The following is a 20,275-nucleotide window of genomic DNA, read 5'->3' as shown; positions in this document are numbered from 1 at the left end:
TTCCAAGGCTCAAAATATAAATAGTGGCCCTCGTATGCTGTAAATACCTTTACTGTTAACAAGAAGTCATACCTGTGGCGGAGTCATGTGTACGTTCAGTTTGCCTCCAACCAACAAGCGCACAGTGGATGTGAATCTTGTATTTGTTTTCATAACCTGCGGTGGTTGTTTTTCAATTATAAATGTGCTGAAATGAGAAGGAAAGATTCAATTTTTCATTACCAATATATGTTTTAGGTTCATTCATTCATTCAAAATTCATTGCTAAGGAAGTGAGGCATGTTCGTAATTTAACTCATTGTTGCCTTAACACCATCTGTGTAAAATTTTAAGTCGACATAATACTTAGAGGCCACTCAAGATTATCAAAAATTTATGACTTGAAATTTCTGCCCAAGCTGAAAAAAAAAAAAAAAAGAGGAAAAATTTAAAATAGGGACCAATTTACTGGATCGAAAATCCAATTTTGTATCTGAAAAACTGGGTCTTCTTTAAAAATATTTTTAAAACAAAATTTTCTATTTTCTGCAGCAAATAAGTGACATCAAAATAAAAGTTCTTCTTCGAGCACATGTGAACTGCACAATTTAACCCAGTCTTGATCCTTTACCCACATCTCACCATTTGACAAAATAATGATTTGGGGTTTAAAAAAGGTTACAAATTGTGTCCATGGTCACAAGCAAAGTTTTGGAAACCAAATATACATAAAAAAAAAGGTAAAGTGCTCCCATGTGCTTAGCACCATGCCATGAAGGTGTATAGGGGGTGTGGGAGTAACGCCCCACACTTTCTTGATCCGGTCGTGAGTGGGGGGTGATGTGATCAGCATCATGCCCCTGACCGCCTTTACCCCCCAGGGTTTCCCCCAGGTACCCATGTCATTCGACGCTGGGTGGGCATCGGAGCCGCTTCCAAAGTTAGAAAAGTTCCCGGATTTGAACCGGCCGGGGATCGAACTCGGGACCTTGAGCATGGTAGTCAGACGCGTTACCAACTGAGCCACCGCGGAAACTCATACATAAAAAAATTAAAGAAATAATCTAATAATATTCCACTACCTTAAAATATGTTCAAGATATAATGCGCACTTTTTTCCAAAATTTTTGCTCCCAAAAACTGTGGTGCGTATTATGCAGAGAATAATTCGGACAGCTAACATGAAACCATACAAGGTCATTCCATGATTTAGTGACACTTTCATTGATTTTTCATGATTACGGAACCCTATCATGTTATATATCATTGCAAAGCTTAAATCCTGTACTTTCTGAATATGGCAAACAGTATTCTATTCAAGATAGTGACACTAATGTGAAATGAGGTTGAAATAACTTAATCACAAAATGAAGGGACGTTCTGCTTTTTATAGTACTTTGAGTGAAAGAAAAGATAAGGAAAAAGAAAATAATAATTAAAATGTATTACTGGCCAAACAATATTATATATACACAGAGTGCTTTAATGGAAGAAATCTCATGCTGCAAACTGCTAATTTGAGGGTCCTGAATGTACATCTTGTAAATGTTATGATAGTCACGAAAAATGTACATATTTTGAAGTTTTTTTAGAAAAGGTAAAAAAGGAATGAGCAAAACCTCGTATAAAAGGTTGAAGGCCATTTCCCACGATTTTTTACTTTGTAATGTAATGTTCTGCAACACAAAGAAAAGCAGTGCCATTCTGGCAGAATTCGAGAATGCACCTCCCGCCACATGGGATGCATATCAGCGGTATTTGTTGGGCAAGAAATAATAGAAAATAACTTCTTGAGCACTGCAAATCCATAACGTAACTTTGATCTCGCTGTCTACTATTACAGAATAAATAAGGTGGTTAAAGGGTGAAAGCTTTGGGATAAACACAGTGGAGGGAGAGGGGGGAAGTGGTGTGGGTTGGTAACTCATGGCATACACAAGGGATATTCTTCTCCTCTTGGTCCACATAGCAACAAGTGATTCATTGAATAGGTATGATGTCATTCACTCTTGATCAGCATAACAATAGCTTTACGACCTACAACTAAGAAAGTTATTTCTTGAAATTGGATTATACTGCGCATTATAAATTAGATATAATTGTTAATTTTCCCCATCAAAAAACAGGGTGTGTATTATACACATGTAAATACGGTATTTCCTGAATGTATCTTCTATTATGATGTGCTAATCCTATCATGCAGTTCTCATCGACAGTGGTCAGGCACAACATGTGTGGCTCCCGCTTTTGCAACAACTCAAACCTATCACACGCATCACACAGAACTGGCTACACCAGCACCCCTAGCGGTAAGCAAGGAAACAACAGGAACCGGAAGTCAACCTAACAGAGAAGCATCGAGTTTCCCAAGTGGATGGTGGCAGAGGCCACCAAAATTAATAGAACATTTACAAGTAAGTTTCGCGGAAATCATTTTAGCACTCACTCATGTCTTCTAAATACGAGTTATGTTGAAATTCTTATATCAATGAGTGACTAGAAAATATACTTTGATCATTGTGAATATTTGGGGAGAACAAAATTTTTCTTTGCGCATTACATTTGACAATAACTATACTACTTCTTTTGGTAATGCTTTAGCACCATACATAACTCTCGTAACATTTTAACAGTACATATTCCTATTGTGTAAATCAGTTCTTAACCCACATGAGAATTTCATTCAATCAATGAACACCTACCTTGTAACGAGTGATGAAAGGAGCTGTGTTATTTGGTTATTAAGATTTGGTAAAATGTCAACTATGCCAGCTGGGTCAAGAGCCAACTTTTGCTTTAGCCTCTCTGCTTCTTTGATTTGCTGCCTGTTATGCCATATGATTTCAGCAAGGGATTCACACCTGGGAAAATATTAAAAATGGAGAATTACTTTCTTGCTCAATCTCAAAATTGTACAAATATAACAGTGGAAATAATATTATTGACTCTTAATAAACATATGCAAAATTAAACAATTGTGCTTAAATGATTTACGTAGAGATATTATTTTATATCTATCTTTTTTCAATAGGTCTCTGTTAACAATTCACTACAAAATTCCAACTTTTTTGGTGCCTTGCTGTTCACAATGACAACATGGGATGCAAGATACTATACTTTCTACAATAGTACTTGAATAAAGAAAGAAAGCATACCACTCTTGAATAGCATCCAAATTGTTGTTAAACTGAGCACCGTTGCCTGCTAACTGCTGCTCTCTTTTCCATCGTATCAATTCATCATCCAAAACTCTCGACTGTAAAGTTGTTAAGTGAGTAATTGTCTCTTTCAGTTTGTCCGCAAGAGTAAGACGAACCTGCATCAACCCTGCAACCTACAAAACAGAGAATAACAAACCTCCTTCAATGTCTCTCTTAATGTTATACAACCATCCTTTTCACTTAAACACAGTTAATAAAGAAATCTCTATTTTACTACATTTCATTACAAAGTTAAAAAGTGGTTAAAAAGAAAACAGGTATTATGAATAGAGATATATACAGTGTACTAGAAGATTTGAACCCATAACTTCAGTTCTTCAGCCAGCAACTCTGGCATTTACTGATGTAGAAAAATCACTAAGAACATCAATGAAGTACTTTCTTAATCAACATTGTGACAACACGTTAGAAAATTAGCAATATTGGAGATTGATGAATATTATAACTATTTCAAACTTTCACACAGAATTCTTAAAGGTAACGGTGATTCAAGTTTTTCTTATCAGGCACTATGAGAGGAAAGCCAAGGTTTGCTACTGGTTCTAATGGTCAACCAATGTAGAAGAATCAAAAGTAATTCTTTACTAAACTTACTTTCTGACCAAGCATTTGTTCGAGCATTTCCTTCTGATGTCGTAGTTTCCTCTCAAGTTCCTGATTTTGCTGATTTTGGGTTTGTGTTTGGAGATGTTGTAAATGAGCTGAAAAATGAGAAAATGATTAATGAGCCTTGTATTTAAGCTGCGAGGAGTAGGAGGGGTGTGAATATTTATTGTCTTATAAAATAAACAGATCAGCACAAACAGTAAATAGTATCTGGATAAAGACACAAAGCAGTTTCACAATCAACCCCTGAACAATGAATTTTGCACAAAATAAAAATGTAGTTCAAAATACAGTGAAAATGCCCTTTTGTGCTACCAATCAGCATGAGAGATAGGTACTCACTCAACTGTAAGTGCATGAATGTCCTGCATTCCTGTCTTTCCTCGAATGTGATAATTTGGGGACAAGTAAAAAAAAAAAGTTTAGATTTCATTTATCAATCTTTTACACCCAAAATTCAATAGAAGTATTATTTTCTTAAAGAGTAGTCTGTTATGGTATTTAAACAAACATCTAGCCTACATAACTCAATGATGAAAAAAGAATAGATGGTCGCTTTGCTTTTTCAGTATTGTGTAATAAATAAAATGTTCAGCATGGATGACCAATTGCAGGTACACGACAGTGCTACATGCTATAGAAGTTTTCCATTCACTTGGTCACCTAGCAAGACATATGGGAGTGCACTATTAATTTTTCTTATTCTTCTAACTGGACTTAATGAATGTCCAAATTTCAGTTACCATGAGAACCTGGTTCTTTCACCAAAAGCAAAAATTAATTTCAACTCTCAATGATGCACAGATACACTAGAGGACACAGGACACAAACATGCAAGTTCGGAATCGTACTGTGGCTCAATTAATGTTCCCGACATTCATGATTTTTTACATTAGCATGAGCCTCATCTGTATTGAACAAACAAGGTATCATTCATGACTTCACCATTCTTAGTTTCCAAAATATATCAAATTTCATGCTGAAAGCAGCTCAGGTGATCAGACTTTACTGCAGAGTAAGCCTCAGTGGTTGCAGGTATTTAAGGGTTAATATACAATATATGAGTTTTTTACTGCATATAATAAATTAGTATCATTTGCACCCATTGATCAAACTCACCATTTAACTTTGTACATTCGTGGTACTGCAAGGCAAATGCTTCCTGTTCCTGTTCCATTTTTCGAAGGTCCTCCCCAGTTTCTTGAGTTCGTCGACGGAGAAGTTCTAATTGTTGAGCAATTTCAGTGGCTGAATCAGGAAGAAGTGGAGCACCTGGGGGCACAACCCCTCTCCCTAAAGAAACCTGAAAAAGACAGCAAATATATATATAAAATCAACAAAACCAATTTAGACAAATCAAATTCAAACACTGATGTGTATCTACTGGAATTTTATTTTTTCTTTAATTACCACAGAAGTGTTTTAGTGTTTAATACTATTTTAAGAAGTAAAAATTTTATTCCTTTCAATTCCTAAGAAAGGATTAATTCAGTTCTAAATTTCGAAAGAAAACATGTTGAGATATGTGATGGGTAGAGGCATGCATATTTCGTTTTTGCCGAAAACACGAAATGTGAAATAACACATTGCAATGTTAATTTTTCACGTTTCTGAAAGGTGTTTCCTAACCTGTTTTGTCACAAAATAATGCTAAATGAACTGCAAAATAGACTGTTAAAACACAAAATTTGGAGTTCATTTACCGATGTGACACTTTCTGAAGTTATCCTGAGTTATGCAATTCACAGAAAATTGATTAATTCTACTGTAGATATTTGAGAAGCAGAAATTGACCCCTTTCTACAAGAATAAACTTAAGGGCATGCGATACATTTTCCACGGGAGTCTTCTCAAGCCCTTCCGTCCGTGGCAGTGTGCCAACTTAGCTCTCTTGGAGCAGGATCTGGTTCTTTTGTGCACTCGTTCGGCTGTGAACTGGGACGCCCACCCCCGTGCCCCACTATGATGCCATCACTGGTTCCGGCCCACATAGACCAACTTTTGTCATAATTATACATTTTGCACGTGACGTGATATTGTTATATTGGCTGCGTCGCCTCATTCCCTCTTATCTCCCCAGCTACTTCTTTATAGTTCCGTGTTTGAAGTGAAATTGACATAATATTGTTATCAGGGAATTCTTTATTTTCGATTTCATACGACCATCGGCGGATTATTGAGATGGGCGATACTGCAGGATTTAGATGTTGAAAACTAAGAATAAATTGTCATCAATTTAGAGTTAACGATAATAGCAGTGCCCCCACCCCTTTGACAACTAACATTACCCTAGGAGGCACTTTATCCAGCCTTTGTAAATCTAGCTCCTTGAAAGTCAGTTTTAACTCCACTTAAGGAGAAATTTAGTTATTTTGTGCGCATCAGGTTTGGCAACACTGCCAGGAGGCAAGGAGAAAAGCATTGATCATATGGGAGTATGATTTGATTCGTTCTCTTGGTGATATAAAACTTCCGATGGAATAGAAAGAGAAGTCAACGGGAAGAGGGCACTTTGAAGATGATTTACACCAGCTGAAAAGTCGAAACTTCCATTTGGTTAGCCGTAACTTGATGTTGAAGTTGATTCCCCATAAGGAATACATGGGATTCCGAAAATTATTATTCATCATATTTTTTAAATATCGTGTCCAGCTTAATAATCAACATAAAAAAACGCTTCCACTTGCAACATGGAGAGAAATTCATACTCTTGGATACATCCAGGGTTTTTTTTAGTGGCAGTGCCCATTCGGACGATATTGAAATAAATGCACAATTGGTGCGTAATTGTATCACCTCCCCTTAATATTCTGGTAAGGATATAAATGTGCTATTTATTAGAAGAGGTATGTTTATTTTGTGTAGTAAGTGCAGTTTCAAAATTAAATTTGGGTTATATTCACATTTTTAAAACCAAAATGCCATTTTATATACCGCCTTTTCACCGCTATAACAGCAAAATTTTATTTTATTTACCGCTTTTGAACCTGAAATTGACTCTGCTTTTGTACCAAAGTTTTGCTTCTTCATTTATCAAAAATATGTGCCCCTAGTGATGGGTTTTAAATTTTTAATCAAATTTATTACCATGAGAACTTTCTTTAGTGTTGAATTTAATCAAGACCCTCTGCACAGCACTCACACCAGAAACTACGTACTTTCTTCACAATTTAACCATGTGACAGCATTAGTTTGTTTTATTCAAATGAAACCATGAATGTGTGCAAAAATGTAGCTTATAGCTTGAATTTAAAAAAATGACAAGAATATTGGTATAAAGACATCACTATAAATACTTAGATAACCATGGATTTTATCTTAAACACACACACATAATAAACTACAACACACAATCAACTGCACAGGATATGTTCAAATTCATTGATATCAAACAGCATGAGAACTACTACTTCTTCCTACTCATGTTTAATTCCTACCATGTAGTCATCTGATATATTGAAATACAATAATGACTTTGCCTTGAAACATCTGTGTACTGAATATTTAATTTAATAATGAAATTAATCATAATTAACTTACAATTACCTATCACTTTCCAACAAAGAACCCTGAAAGAAAAATTTAAAACTAACACACATGCTAATTTAATGTTAGAAAATATACTCACATTTTCCACCTGTTGAATGAGTTTGATTTCGGTGTTCAGACAGTGTCGAACAATCCTGAACAAACTTAAAGGATTGTGGGTGTATCGTTGCTGGAAAAGAAAGTACTGTTACTTATATATTCCATAAGAAAGCTAATACAATTTAATAATACTTTTAAAACTCTGGCCTAAGTAAACACTATCACGAGAGTTAATTTCTTTGCGAATTCCCTTACCATTTCTGAAGATTTGATATAATTTGGACAAATAATATTTTAAGAAAAAGGTGTAAACGTGTTGCAGAACTTGGCCTCAGAAAATAACAGTGAATGATTACTGCACAAATGATAATATTATTATTTTAAAGTAAAACTGGACAGGCTGTAGTGGTAAGATTTCAATATTCTCAACTGCATAAAAATAAATTTATAATATTAAAGGAAAAACTGGCAATCTTATGACACAAGTATTCGACCACACATGAAAATACTTACTCTAAACATATTAGCAGCTTCCATCAGCTTGAGCTTTGTTAAGAATAGTTCTTCGGTGTTCATGGAGTTGGCTTTTGTTTCTAACTCCTGAATCAACGAAGAAAGTAGACTAGAAGCATACTGCTCATGCTGCGGATTGTCAACATCTATCTCGTTCCTAAATAACAAGAAAGGAAAACAAAATATGGTTGCACACATGCGCTGTGTTGTTCTTATATTTTAAAATTTGACAGTACCTGTGTAATTTGTAAATGTAAAAGAAGAAAATTTGAGAATTAGAAATACCAGTAATGACAGTACTGCTGTCAAACAAAAGTTTAAAATGTTGTTAATAACCAAGAAACATAACACATTGCAAAATGTACATAACTAGTCATGTTTTAGGTAACTAAATGTGGATTTTTTTCCCAAACTTTATACATTTAGTGGTTTTGTTTAAGTGAAAATATAAAATAATTGTTCTACTGTATGCATGTGTAAGTGTGGAAAAACATATAACAAATACACAGAACATTCTTAGTTCCACATGTCAGGAAACATAAGTTTACTTCATAATGCTTTGCAAAAACACATCTAAACATAAAAACAAAGCTTCTTAAATATTGCCAAGAAATGCCTGAGACATTATTTTTACATATACACTCTGCAGAACCTTCCCCAAAAAACTGATATTTACTGAACTGAATAGTTTAGTTGCCCACTGCCGTAAAGAGTATTACTTTCTGGGAAATTTCAGAATGAAAATTAAGTCGCAGCAGTTTTTTTCACCCCTCAAGAAAATACTAGTTTACCTTATGGTGACCATGCACTGAGTTGCAATTACCAATCTTACAGTCCAATTTGGCACAGGTGTATCACATTCTTGTAACGATGAAAACTTTTTATAATGAACATTACTAATTATGGTTTTACTTAACTATTATTTTCTTGTCTGTGCTGAGAACTTTCAAAGCATTTTAGGATTCCTTCCTAGTTCTTTTTCTGTAATACCTTCACTGTATTTTTCACTGTCATGTCTCAAATGAAATCATGTTTTTAGATTCAAACAAGTTCCACGTTGCATTTCTTTCTCAATTTTCAACAAAAGATATGAGTGAGAGATGTACTAGAACACGTATTCCAGATTGACCATTCTATTTTTGACTTCCAGCATGTTGCCTGCCATTCAAATCTGTATACTTACTGGTCATCACAATTGTCTGGCTGCCCTACAGTTTGATCAGATTTCTGTTGATCCATGTAACATAATGGTTCTCATTGGTCACATCATTCTGGTCTTCCATGGCATGCAGGATTATAACTACAGCGTGGCTCAATAAGTCACTTAACACCCCCAGTACAACGCCACTGTGGCATGGAACATGAAAATGGCGATGACCAATCATTATCAGGCCAAGGGGGAACCACACTGACGTCACAAGCATGGTCGGCAGCCATCTTGATGTCCGCCATCTTGAATTCAACTTCAGAAATTTAAATGGGAAGGGGGTCGTGCGACATATCAAAATGGGCTAGAATTTCACCAGGAAAACAACTGTGACATTTGTTTTCACCTAACTTTAATTGTTGCAGAGTTAACAATACCACAAAGTTATGGCTCAATAAGTCACTTAACACCCCCAGTACAAGGCCACTGCGGCATGGAACGTGAAAATGGCGATGACCAATCGTTGCCTGGCCAAGGGGGAACCACACTGACGTCAACCGCATGGTCGGCAGCCATCTTGATGCCCGCCATCTTGAATTCAACTTCAGAAATTTAAATGGGAAGGGGGTCGTGCGACATATCATAATGGGCTAGAATTTCACCAGGAAAACAACTGTGACATTTGTTTTCACCTAACTTTAATTGTTGCAGAGTTAACAATACCACAAAGTTATGGCTCAATAAGTCACTTAACACCCCCAGTACAAGGCCACTGCGGCATGGAACGTGAAAATGGCGATGACCAATCGTTGCCTGGCCAAGGGGGAACCACACTGACGTCACCCGCATGGTCGGCAGCCATCTTGATGCCCACCATCTTGAATTCAACTTCAGAAATTTAAATGGGAAGGGGGTCGTGCGACATATCAAAATGGGCTAGAATTTCACCAGGAAAACAACTGTGACATTTGTTTTCACCTAACTTTAAATTTAAGGGCGATTTCCACATGGGAGAGTGACACATCCTTTCCTTTTTGCTTAAATGTTTATTGTTCAAATAATCGTTAGTATGTGATGTGATTATGTGGTATTTATTGTTAGACCAATCACTGAAAATGTCCGGATATTGATTAACCAGTATGTATATATCTTGTAGTATTGGTTGGCATGGGAATTACGATTGTGTTTTGTCTTTACATAAAAATTTAAAAGAGTGATGTGAATTGATCGTGTCAAGAGTAGCATATTTCCTTTTTCACTGATCTGAACGAAAAAAATGCCACTAACACGTGAAGAACGGATTGCCATCATATTGATGTCAGGGGAGAGAGGTACGTGTGACATTGCCGCAGACTTCAATAACCGCAATCCTGCAAGACAACCGGTGTCACATGTGGCCATCAGCCAGTTGTAGGCAAAGTTCCAAGATACTGGATCTGTGGATGACAAGCCGCGACATGGACATCCGAAAACAGCCACGGATGAGGGTACTGCTGTAGCGGTGTTGGCATCATTTGCAAAGTCCCCAACCCGTAGCACACGGAGACTGGCGCTGGAAAGCGGTGTCAGCAGGGGTTCAATTCAAAGGATTGTACGTGACCACCACTGGCATCCGTATAAGATACAGCTGCAGCAGCACCTTAGTGAGGACAATCCAGACAGGCGTTTCCAGTTTTGTGAGTGGGCTATAGCACAACAGCAACGTGACCCTGCCGTCGGTAGCAAGATTCTGTTCAGTGATGAGGCTAATTTTTATGTGTCGGGAGAGGTGAATAAGCAAAATCTGCGGTACTGGTCACCCGAAAATCCACATTGAACAGATCCCAGCAAGGTGACGGGAGGCGGAAAGCTAATGGTGTGGTGTGGTACTTGGGGTTCCCGACTTGTTGGTCCATTTTTCATTGAGGGCAACTTAAATGCAGAGGGCTACTTGCTTCTGCTATGGGAGCAGATCTTACCATCCTTACTGTCAGAGGATGGGAGCTATCCTGAATGGTTCCAGCAAGATGGTGCTCCACCGCACTATGGGATGATAGTCCGTCAGTACCTGGATCAACAAATCCCTCACCACTGGATTGGTCGCCGAGGGACTGTGGAATGGCCTGCACGCTCACCTGACCTGACACCATTGGACTTTTACCTCTGGGGACATCTGAAAGCCATGGTGTATGCTACGAAAATCAGGGATCTGGCCCACTTGCGCACACGCATTGTGGATGCCTGTACTGCAATAACTCCTGAGGTTCTTCAGAATGTGGTAAGGTCATGGGAGAGACGATTACACGTGTGTGTTGCGCAAGAGGGACGTCATATTGAGCATGTGTTATAACTTTGTGGTATTGTTAACTCTGCAACAATTAAAGTTAGGTGAAAACAAATGTCAACAGTTGTTTTCCTGGTGAAATTCTAGCCCATTTTGATATGTCGCACGACCCCCTTCCCATTTAAATTTCTGAAGTTGAATTCAAGATGGCGGACATCAAGATGGCTGCCGACCATGCGGGTGACGTCAATGTGGTTCCCCCTTGGCCTGATAACGATTAGTCATCACCATTTTCACGTTCCATGCCGCAGTGGCCTTGTACTGGGGGTGTTAAGTGACTTATTGAGCCACCCTGTATAATGCTAAGATCACTAAACATGACTTGCCTAACCTACCATAAAGGGAGGGCCTCCCCGATGGCGCAGTGGTAGCGTCGTTGCCTTGTAATCAAGGGGTCCCGGGTTCGATACCCGGTGGAGGCACATAGTGGTTCGGATCTCACTTTAAACTGTAGGTCCAGTTCCGATTAGCCTTACTGTGCATAAAGTGGACTTAAAACACCAAATCAAAATCAAACCATAAAGGAAGAATACACAACTGGGGCTTGAGCCATTAAATACAATTGCACAAAGTTAACTAAAAATGCTCAGTGTTTAGCCCTACGTAACTAGGATGAAATGTAGCCTTTTAAGAAATTATCAATGCAACTATAAACCATTTGAATGACTCAGCAAGAACTTACCACATCTTCTCCTCTATCCATTCTGCAAGGAAATGACGCACTTCAATAGGGAAGTGCTCTCCGTAGATCGCACGCACTTGCTGGAGAGCATCTCCCTGTAGCTGATGCGCCTTTGTCCACAGGGACATGAGACTGCCTTCACCACCTAGAAATCAAAGAAATTATCTTTATTTTCTCAGACATTTCTTGAACTATGTCCACTCTCATAGCAAACAATGGGATTCCTTTTGGACAGAGCAACTTCTGAACATCAGCGGGTCACGGAAATACACAATTTAGCACAAACAATTCCAAGATTATTTCATATACAGGGTGTCATTAAAATGGTACCCAAAGATCACAGAACCATATAGACGACATCAGAATCAACTTGTCTCAGTATCATTTTTGTCACCTGTATGGTTGCAACTTAACAGGACATGTGATGATCACATTGCAAAATTGCTTCCTGTCACGAAGCAATGTGTGTCAGTGTCGCAAAAACATATATTCTGTGAAAGAGCAAAAGCCTAAACACAGAGTTTATTTCTCAAGAGTTAAAACCCATTGTTACAAATGCTGAAATTTTGTAATAGATAAGTAGTATATCAGTTGCTGGCATAAGTAAACATTTCATTGATCCATCCCTATGTAAATCGTGCACTTATATCTTTTTTGATAATGTAAAAAAAAAATCTTGTGTTAACGATACTACATTGGATGATGTTTTTCAAGCGTAAACTACATGAAAATACAAAACTACATGTATTTTTCAATACTTGAAACACATTAATAAATGTAAGCGAAGCACAACACTACCTATTCCAATCTTCTGGAATTTTATCCCCATGAATGTCATGGTTATTGCAGCTCAACATCAATATCCATGCCATCCATTGCTCACAAAAAGAAAAAGGTAATTTCCCGTGCATATAACACCATAGCCATGAAGGTGCATTTAAGAGGGTATGGCCCCACAGTCTCAATCTCTGCCATTTTGGAAAAATTCCAACCTTAGACCACCCAGCAGAGAATTGAGGTTGGGCCTCCCAACTAGTCCGACATCCTACCAACTAGACCACCACAAAAATCAACGCATAAATTAATAAAACTCCAAGATGCACAATGACCTGTCATATATAGTTAATCATTGCTGATTCAGTTGTGACATGTACGGGAGATGTGAACTCACACTATGCTCCATATGCCTCCAAAAACGGAAATTGTGATGAGCACAGGAGCCATGAATGGTCGGTCTATGCACCTGATGACAGCATCCACAAGGAACAATGGGCCATGTTGTGCATGGCAGATGACAAGAAACCGAGGAAAGAAGCCTTCAAAGCTTTTAAGCTCCCAAGTGGGAATAAAAGAAAAGAAAGAAAAAGAGGAATGATGGTTTTTGTGTCAGTACAGAGTAATGGCCTTTTGATGATGGAACACTCATGTAATAATCTTTAAATTTAAAGAGTAAAAACAAGTTTCTCATACAAATAACAAATGTGTGTGTTATGAAACACTACAATGAAAATCAAAATGTGAACCTTTTCCCTTAGTATTTTTCTAGCTTTATATCACTTTCCATTTAATCAGCTAATTGCTACAATTAGATGAAAGAACACAGTGAACAGAATGAGACCTCCATGCCCAGTCTGGAACGAACCCAGAAGTTTTGAAATCAACACTGAACAATGAACACACACAGCTACATGTTACAGCATGCACAGGAAGATGGTTTACTCTCTCATTACTTGCCTTCTTTAAAAGTCTAAAAAATTAATAATGAAAAAATATTATCCACGCTATTAGTGTAAATAAATCTCTCCACTGAATAACAAAGCTCAATTATTTTTCTCATCAAGATTCATTACTTTCTTATATACATTATTGTTGAGTTCCCATTTGTATGTGATCGTAAAGTATTCTGATCAATCATCATTCTCAGAATATATTTTTGCTAACATTCCTATGTCTCCCTCTGCTCACACACTTCTTTATCACCTCTCTAGGTAAAAGAACAAAATTTCCTCTGCTGATTAAAGTATTATTTACAATATGCATTCTGATGCCTGTGTGCAACGAAACTATGCAATATCTTATCACAAGCCTTGAAGGATGAGAAAGTATATATTGGTATTGCAATTAAATGCTTCTGTATACTGTGCTTATATCTTATATGGATAATCTATTGTTTCTTATGTCAAATCTTACTGCCATGTGCTCTTTCTATGTGCAATGTCTTTATCAATAAAACTCTTTGTGTATGATACTACTGTCGCACCTTTCTTTGACATGTAACTGAAGTGTGGACTGGAAGTTGACTAGTTACAACTATGACATCTGCCCAAAGACATTAGTTCTGGTGGATAGCCCCTACACACCTTTAAAGTTGATACAACCAACTCTTTTGATCTGCTTGCCTGTAAAGAAAGAGTGAGGCTACGTTACATCCTAAGTAGTCTTCATGTCAGATGTTTCAAAAAGTATAACGGAAACCTAAATTACACAATATTTTACGAATTTTTAAGATATTTTTGCATAACAAAAATATATTTAAGAAAATAAATAAATTGTGATATCTTTTTTAAATATGAGTAGTAGATTATTACATAAACCAATTTTCCCTGTCCTCATAATACAAGGGCGTGCAAATAACATCTGTGCTGATGTACCCATTATAATCAATAAATCAACCATTAAGTTTCATGTGAAAAATTTGGGTGCAAGGCATACTAGTAGCTGCAAACATACCACACTGAACAACTCTTGATTTGAAATGCACTGGTGAAGAAGTCATGGGCAGTAAGTTGTAGCACATGTTTTCTTGCATGTAAGATTGATCGATAGATTTGACTTATTTTACATCACTTCTCTGCCACTTTTGTCTAATTGGGAAGATGAGAATGAGTGATATGATAAAAAAAAGGATGAAGGGACGGACACTCACAAAAGAATATTCACGCCAAGGCCAGGCTTCGAACCCCAGACCCCTGGCATCATACAGCAATGTGCTAACCACTATGCCTGCATGTAAGAATTCTTGTGTTCCATTTGCAACATTGTTGCTTGTAATACAATAAAACAGAGTTGGAAGTGATTCAAAAAAGAAAAAAAAACCTTTTTAAAAAAATGCAATTGTGACAAGACAATGCTTCCTGCTAAATACATTCATTCTGAAACATGTTTTTGGGTTTGATAACAATTAGCCTTCCAAGTGAATACAACACTATAACCCTTACAGATTTTATCTTTGTAGTTTTATTGTGTCATTTGAACTAGGAGGGATTCATTAGAAATATATTCGCTATAGCTTAATATAACATACAACATATAATAATAAACGTAAATGACTGTGACTGAAATTAAATTTTGTGTGAAATATATATGTTTAGATTGACATTCACATTCCATGTGTGTTTGGGTGGGGGGGGGGGGGTGAATTTTCCTTTTCTGGATGTCCATGAAAATATTATGAAACATTTTATGCTCCAAGAATCTAGCTTCAAAATGTCATTGAAGCCAACTTTTGGAGCATAGCGTCTTTGACAATGAGTAGTTTTGAAATACAAATATTTTTTTTATTTTTCACATAGATTTTTATCGAAAAAGTTTCTACAAAAAAGCCAGCCTTCTGCAACAATTAGAACAAGTTACGGTGATGGTAACCCTCAGTATTCCTGCGAGAAACTTTAAAATTTTCAGAGGATTGGAAAGATTGATATTCATATGAAGTTTCTTGTAGTTTTTAGCATGCAGAAATGCATTGTAAGCAAGTAATTGGCGATTTTATGTGGTATGATTTATGATGTCATGCACATGAGGAATGCCTACGTTTTTAGGTTAGGCCTGTTAGGTTTGGTTCTCTCAGTATGAATATGTTGACAGTCATTCATATGTACGTTTCTCGCTGTTTTTAGGGTGTGGAGATGCGTTGTAAGCAAATAATTAGCGATTTTATAAGGTATGATTTATAACATCACGCACGAGGTTTGGTTCTCTTAGCGTAAATATCTTAGAAGTGAATGTCGCGAATGGAAAGTGTGCCACCAAACATGTTGTTCTACGATATTTCAAATTTACGATTTCTTCAATAGACAGCCTGCATGTAAATTCATGAGTTGCCAAGAACAAAAAATGTGTGAAGTGTAGCAGACGTTATTTAAAATACATTTTTTAATGATAGTAATTACGTGTTATCCTTCGATATCCACTGTTGATTTCTTGCATGCATGACGAAAATTTCTTCAAATAAGTGGCGAAAGTGGTCCAGGATGAGAAGAATTGGACGTGCCGTGGTCACATTTCAAGAATAATTATCTTGCTTATTTGTGGTTTCCGCATGTTAAAATTACTTTCAGACACCTTAAAACATGCAAGTGTGCAGGTTGGAATGGAAAAAAGTTAAGAATTTTCGGGGGGGGGGGGGGGGGTACGATCTGTCACCAGCCACCAAGTTACATCTTTTCAACTATACAAATATTATTTGTTTGCCCTATGCAATTTATGTACTCATTTAGGTACTAGTTTACTATCCTTCGGACAGATTTCTTCATTTCTACAGAAGAAACTACTTACCATAATAAGTTCCTGTAGTATTGTCTAACAAAGTCTAACATATGGAAGGTGTTTTGTGTGATGTGGGAATGTTTCATAGCGGAAATTCAACCATTGACACATAGCCCCACGAACCATTTCCGGTAAGGTTAGGTCAGGCAGGGTCACAATAGGTTACAATAGTTAAAAATTGGTTTCGAAAAAAATATGCGTAGCCCCACACACCATTCTCGCATAGCCCCACAAAACATTTGCGAAAACGTACGTTCTTCAGTTACAAAAACACTTTTTTTAATAAAAAAAAAAAAGATAAAAAAAACGTGAATACACGTTAAAAAATTATCCGCGGAGCAGATAGGTAAGTACAAATGTCAAAAATTGACGAAACTCGGAAGTTATAGGTGTCCGAAGGATAGTAAACATTTACCCTTATTTCAGCATGAGTGAGAATTAAGAACATACTTATTTATCTTACATTAAGACTATTTCATCAGGAAGGCGAAGGATGACATGATATGTACGCTACCCACTGAGGGGTAAGTAAACAAATAAATAAGGACCAACAAGCACTTTCCAATTTCATTATCAATATGATTCAAGGTGACATGGTGACAGATAATTCATCATCCTAGCCGATGAATTAGTGGAATCAACACACAACATAAAAGCGCCAAAGTGACCAAAGGGCGAGGGTTAAGTTTCAATTTAGTTTTTTAACCTTAACTGCGAGAGAATGCACAATATGTATGGTCTGAAACACTTCTCAATGCGATAGATTTGTTAAATGTTGAACAAAACAAAAGAAACAGCCAAAATTAGGAGGCTATTAAAGGTATACACACAATTTGCTGACACAAATTATTAGATAAGATATGGGTACAAAATACGGTATGATTGCACAATATAGAGAATGTCTCCAATTTCATTAATATTTGGTATACTAACTAATTTTGGCCTTCTAATCACAAATCTGTTGTTAAAATGCAGGGGTCACGTGTAGAAATTTTACATTATTCACGGGTAGCCTCACGAACCATCCCCCAAACAAAATACAAATAACTGCCCCTAGCCTCAAATTAAGTGGAGTAATAATAACAAAAATGGATGGAAAAATTAATCATCTTAAAGTTGAGCCCCCCACAATGGATAACAATAATAAACCTACCATGGTAAGGTAAAGTAAGGTTAGGCAAGCTGTTAAAATTTTGTTTGTAAAACAACGCGATACAGCTTTAAAAAATTTTTTTTCAAGATTTCCAGACGTGACTCCTGCATTTTAACAAGAGATTCGTGATTAGAAGGCCAAATTTAGTTAGTATACCAAATATTAACGAAATTGGAGACATTCTCGATATTCTGCATTCGCTCCCAAAATACTTCTACTCTGCTTAACAACGGGTGTCCCACTAGCTTTCGAACTCGAAAAAACGTTATAATTTCCGAACAAACATACATAGGAAAATGAAATTCACAATACATGTACCTTGTTTCATGCTGAACATGAGGCAGGGTTGAACATCAAAACAAAGATGGTAGGTGGTGATAGGGGAAGTGCTGCTTGGCATGGTGCATGTGGGTTAGTGTGACGCGAGTCCCTGCATCGTAAGGATGGATCCGTACACCGTACCAGAACGCATGTTCATTGTAAAGAAATATTGGATATCGGGATCATATCAGAGCGTTCAACGTGAATTTGGATGCCGTAAAGAACCATTGAAATCATCAATAAATTATTTGGTCCACAAGTTCGAAACAACAGGAACGTTGCTTACGGGACATTGAGGCGCACGTCCATGGATCCGAGGAGACAATACAGAATGTGCGGCAATGTCTTTTGCAGTCTCCTAAGAAGAGCCTGTGTCGATTATCACAGGAGGCAGGGATGTCAAAGTCAACTGTGTAAAAAAGCTGCCAAAAGAGCCAAGCTGTATCCCTATCGCGTTACAGTCGTCCAGGAGTTGAAGGCTACAGATTGGTAAAGAGCGTGTGAGGTATTGTCGTTTCTTGCAAGCTTTGCTGCATGAGAATCCAGGAATCCTAGACCATACTTGGTTCACTGTTGAAGCTTGGTTCCATCTCTCCGGGTATGTGAACTTGAAGAATACCCGGGTGTGGACTGCCGAAAATCCAAATGTGTACCACGAGACTCAACTTCATCCCTTGAAGGTGGGAGTTTGGTGTGCAATTTCCTGACAGCGTACCATTGGACCAATCTTCTTTCATGATACAGTAAACACACAAGTTTACTTAAACATCTTCAGTGCATTTGTGAATCAGCTTTGCGATGGAAGAACTGCGTTGGAGTTATTTCCAACAAGACGGAGCGACAAGCTATACTTCCAATGTGGCCATGGCAGAAATTGAGTCCTTTTTTGGTGACAGAATCATCTCCAAAGGATTGTGGCCGCCAAGATCCACAGATTTGACACCTCCGGATTTCTTTTTATGGGGTTTCCTTAAAGGTTGTGTCTACAGAAACAAACCACAATCACTACAAGAGTTACAAAACAACATGGAGAATGTGATTGAAGAGATCACACCCGATACTCTACATCCGACTTTTCACAATATGGAACGCTGTGTACAAACATGTCTGGACATCCAGGGAAGACACTTGCAGCACCTGCTGTGACGATCATGTATTCAGCATGAAACAAGGTATGTGTATTGTGAATTTCATTTTCCTATGTATGTTTGTTCGGAAATTATAACGTTTTTTTCGGGTTCGAAAGCTACTGGAACACCCTGTACTTTGCCTTATTAGTTCAGGCTATTCGAAATATAATGAATGGATCGAATTTCGTGTATATCAAATGTGTATTTTGACAACACACCAGAGAACCGTACAATCAAGTATACAATGAACTACGGTTACTTTTACCGTACACTTCAATTCATATTGTCCTGGTCACAATATCTTGCAAACTTGAACTTTACAAACATGCCCCAGGGCTATTCAAATTCGTGGAATTACAGAACATTTACCAAGCCGATGAAAACCAACAACAAATTAAATATACGTGGTGGTACGTATTGCCTGTATTTGCCGGTAACTGCTACACATGTGTGAATGATAACTTATTATTTCCAGAAATTACTTTTATTTATATTCTTGTTATCACGAAGTGCGATTTTCCGTCTTTTGCATACTTACCAGGATTTCTTCTTCTGTTGAACAACGCAGTCAAGAAACAAGTCACTCAAAGGGTCTAAGACAAGGCAAAAACTAATTAATATCACGTATTGCACAATTAACACGAAGAATATCCTAAAATTATGTTAAAAAGTAACAAAGAAGGTGTTATCGTCTCTCCTTGCACCTACAACACCTTGTCAAGCATAGAGATTCGAGAAAATGGCCAATCACGTGATTTGTCACAGAATATTCCCCACGGCAAGTACCCAAACACGAACATTCACTGATTCTTTTATGCTCGATATCTTTCATATTCGATAATTTTATACTGTCGTTTGGTATTAACATAAACTATTTATTTACATTTTCTCATTGTGTGTGTTGGCTCCTGAATTTACTCATTTGTGCAGCTAATTCCTCGTCCGTGAAAAATGCCTAAAAGAAAGAATCCATACCCTTGTCGTATGCTGGGCTTTTATTATTATTATTAAAAAATAAATCGGGATGTAAAGGTGCTGATATTTTAATAAGCAACTCATAAATATTA

The 20,275-nt window shown here is 37.2% G+C and overlaps 1 protein-coding gene across 4 annotated transcripts in view; it reads right to left on the bottom strand.

The window, feature by feature from the left end:
• Positions 1-19,971, bottom strand: part of Stat92E (Signal transducer and transcription activator Stat92E) — a 68,942-nt gene extending 48,971 nt beyond the window's left edge. For 2 of the 4 annotated variants that reach the window (XM_083137647.1, XM_083137665.1), the window contains exons 1-10: positions 19,747-19,971; positions 14,320-14,458; positions 12,060-12,204; positions 7,908-8,064; positions 7,435-7,524; positions 4,926-5,109; positions 3,795-3,901; positions 3,135-3,313; positions 2,682-2,840; positions 73-187 (exon numbers count right to left, since the gene is read on the bottom strand). In XM_083137647.1, the coding sequence (XP_082993773.1) occupies positions 73-187; positions 2,682-2,840; positions 3,135-3,313; positions 3,795-3,901; positions 4,926-5,109; positions 7,435-7,524; positions 7,908-8,064; positions 12,060-12,204; positions 14,320-14,332 (1,149 nt within the window). In that variant the 5' untranslated portion in view covers positions 14,333-14,458; positions 19,747-19,971. The remainder of the gene's footprint in view (positions 1-72; positions 188-2,681; positions 2,841-3,134; positions 3,314-3,794; positions 3,902-4,925; positions 5,110-7,434; positions 7,525-7,907; positions 8,065-12,059; positions 12,205-14,319; positions 14,459-19,746) is intronic. The other 2 variants (XM_083137638.1, XM_083137657.1) reach the window with 2 other exon arrangements.
• Positions 19,972-20,275: the final 304 nt, after the last annotated feature.

This window comes from Lepisma saccharinum, chromosome 1 (assembly GCF_977018435.1).
Source record: "Lepisma saccharinum chromosome 1, izLepSacc3.1, whole genome shotgun sequence".
NCBI classification, from domain to species: Eukaryota; Metazoa; Arthropoda; class Insecta; order Zygentoma; family Lepismatidae; genus Lepisma; species Lepisma saccharinum.
The sequence above is the reverse complement of the archived record's forward strand: the minus strand, read 5'-3'. Positions and strand labels throughout refer to the sequence as shown.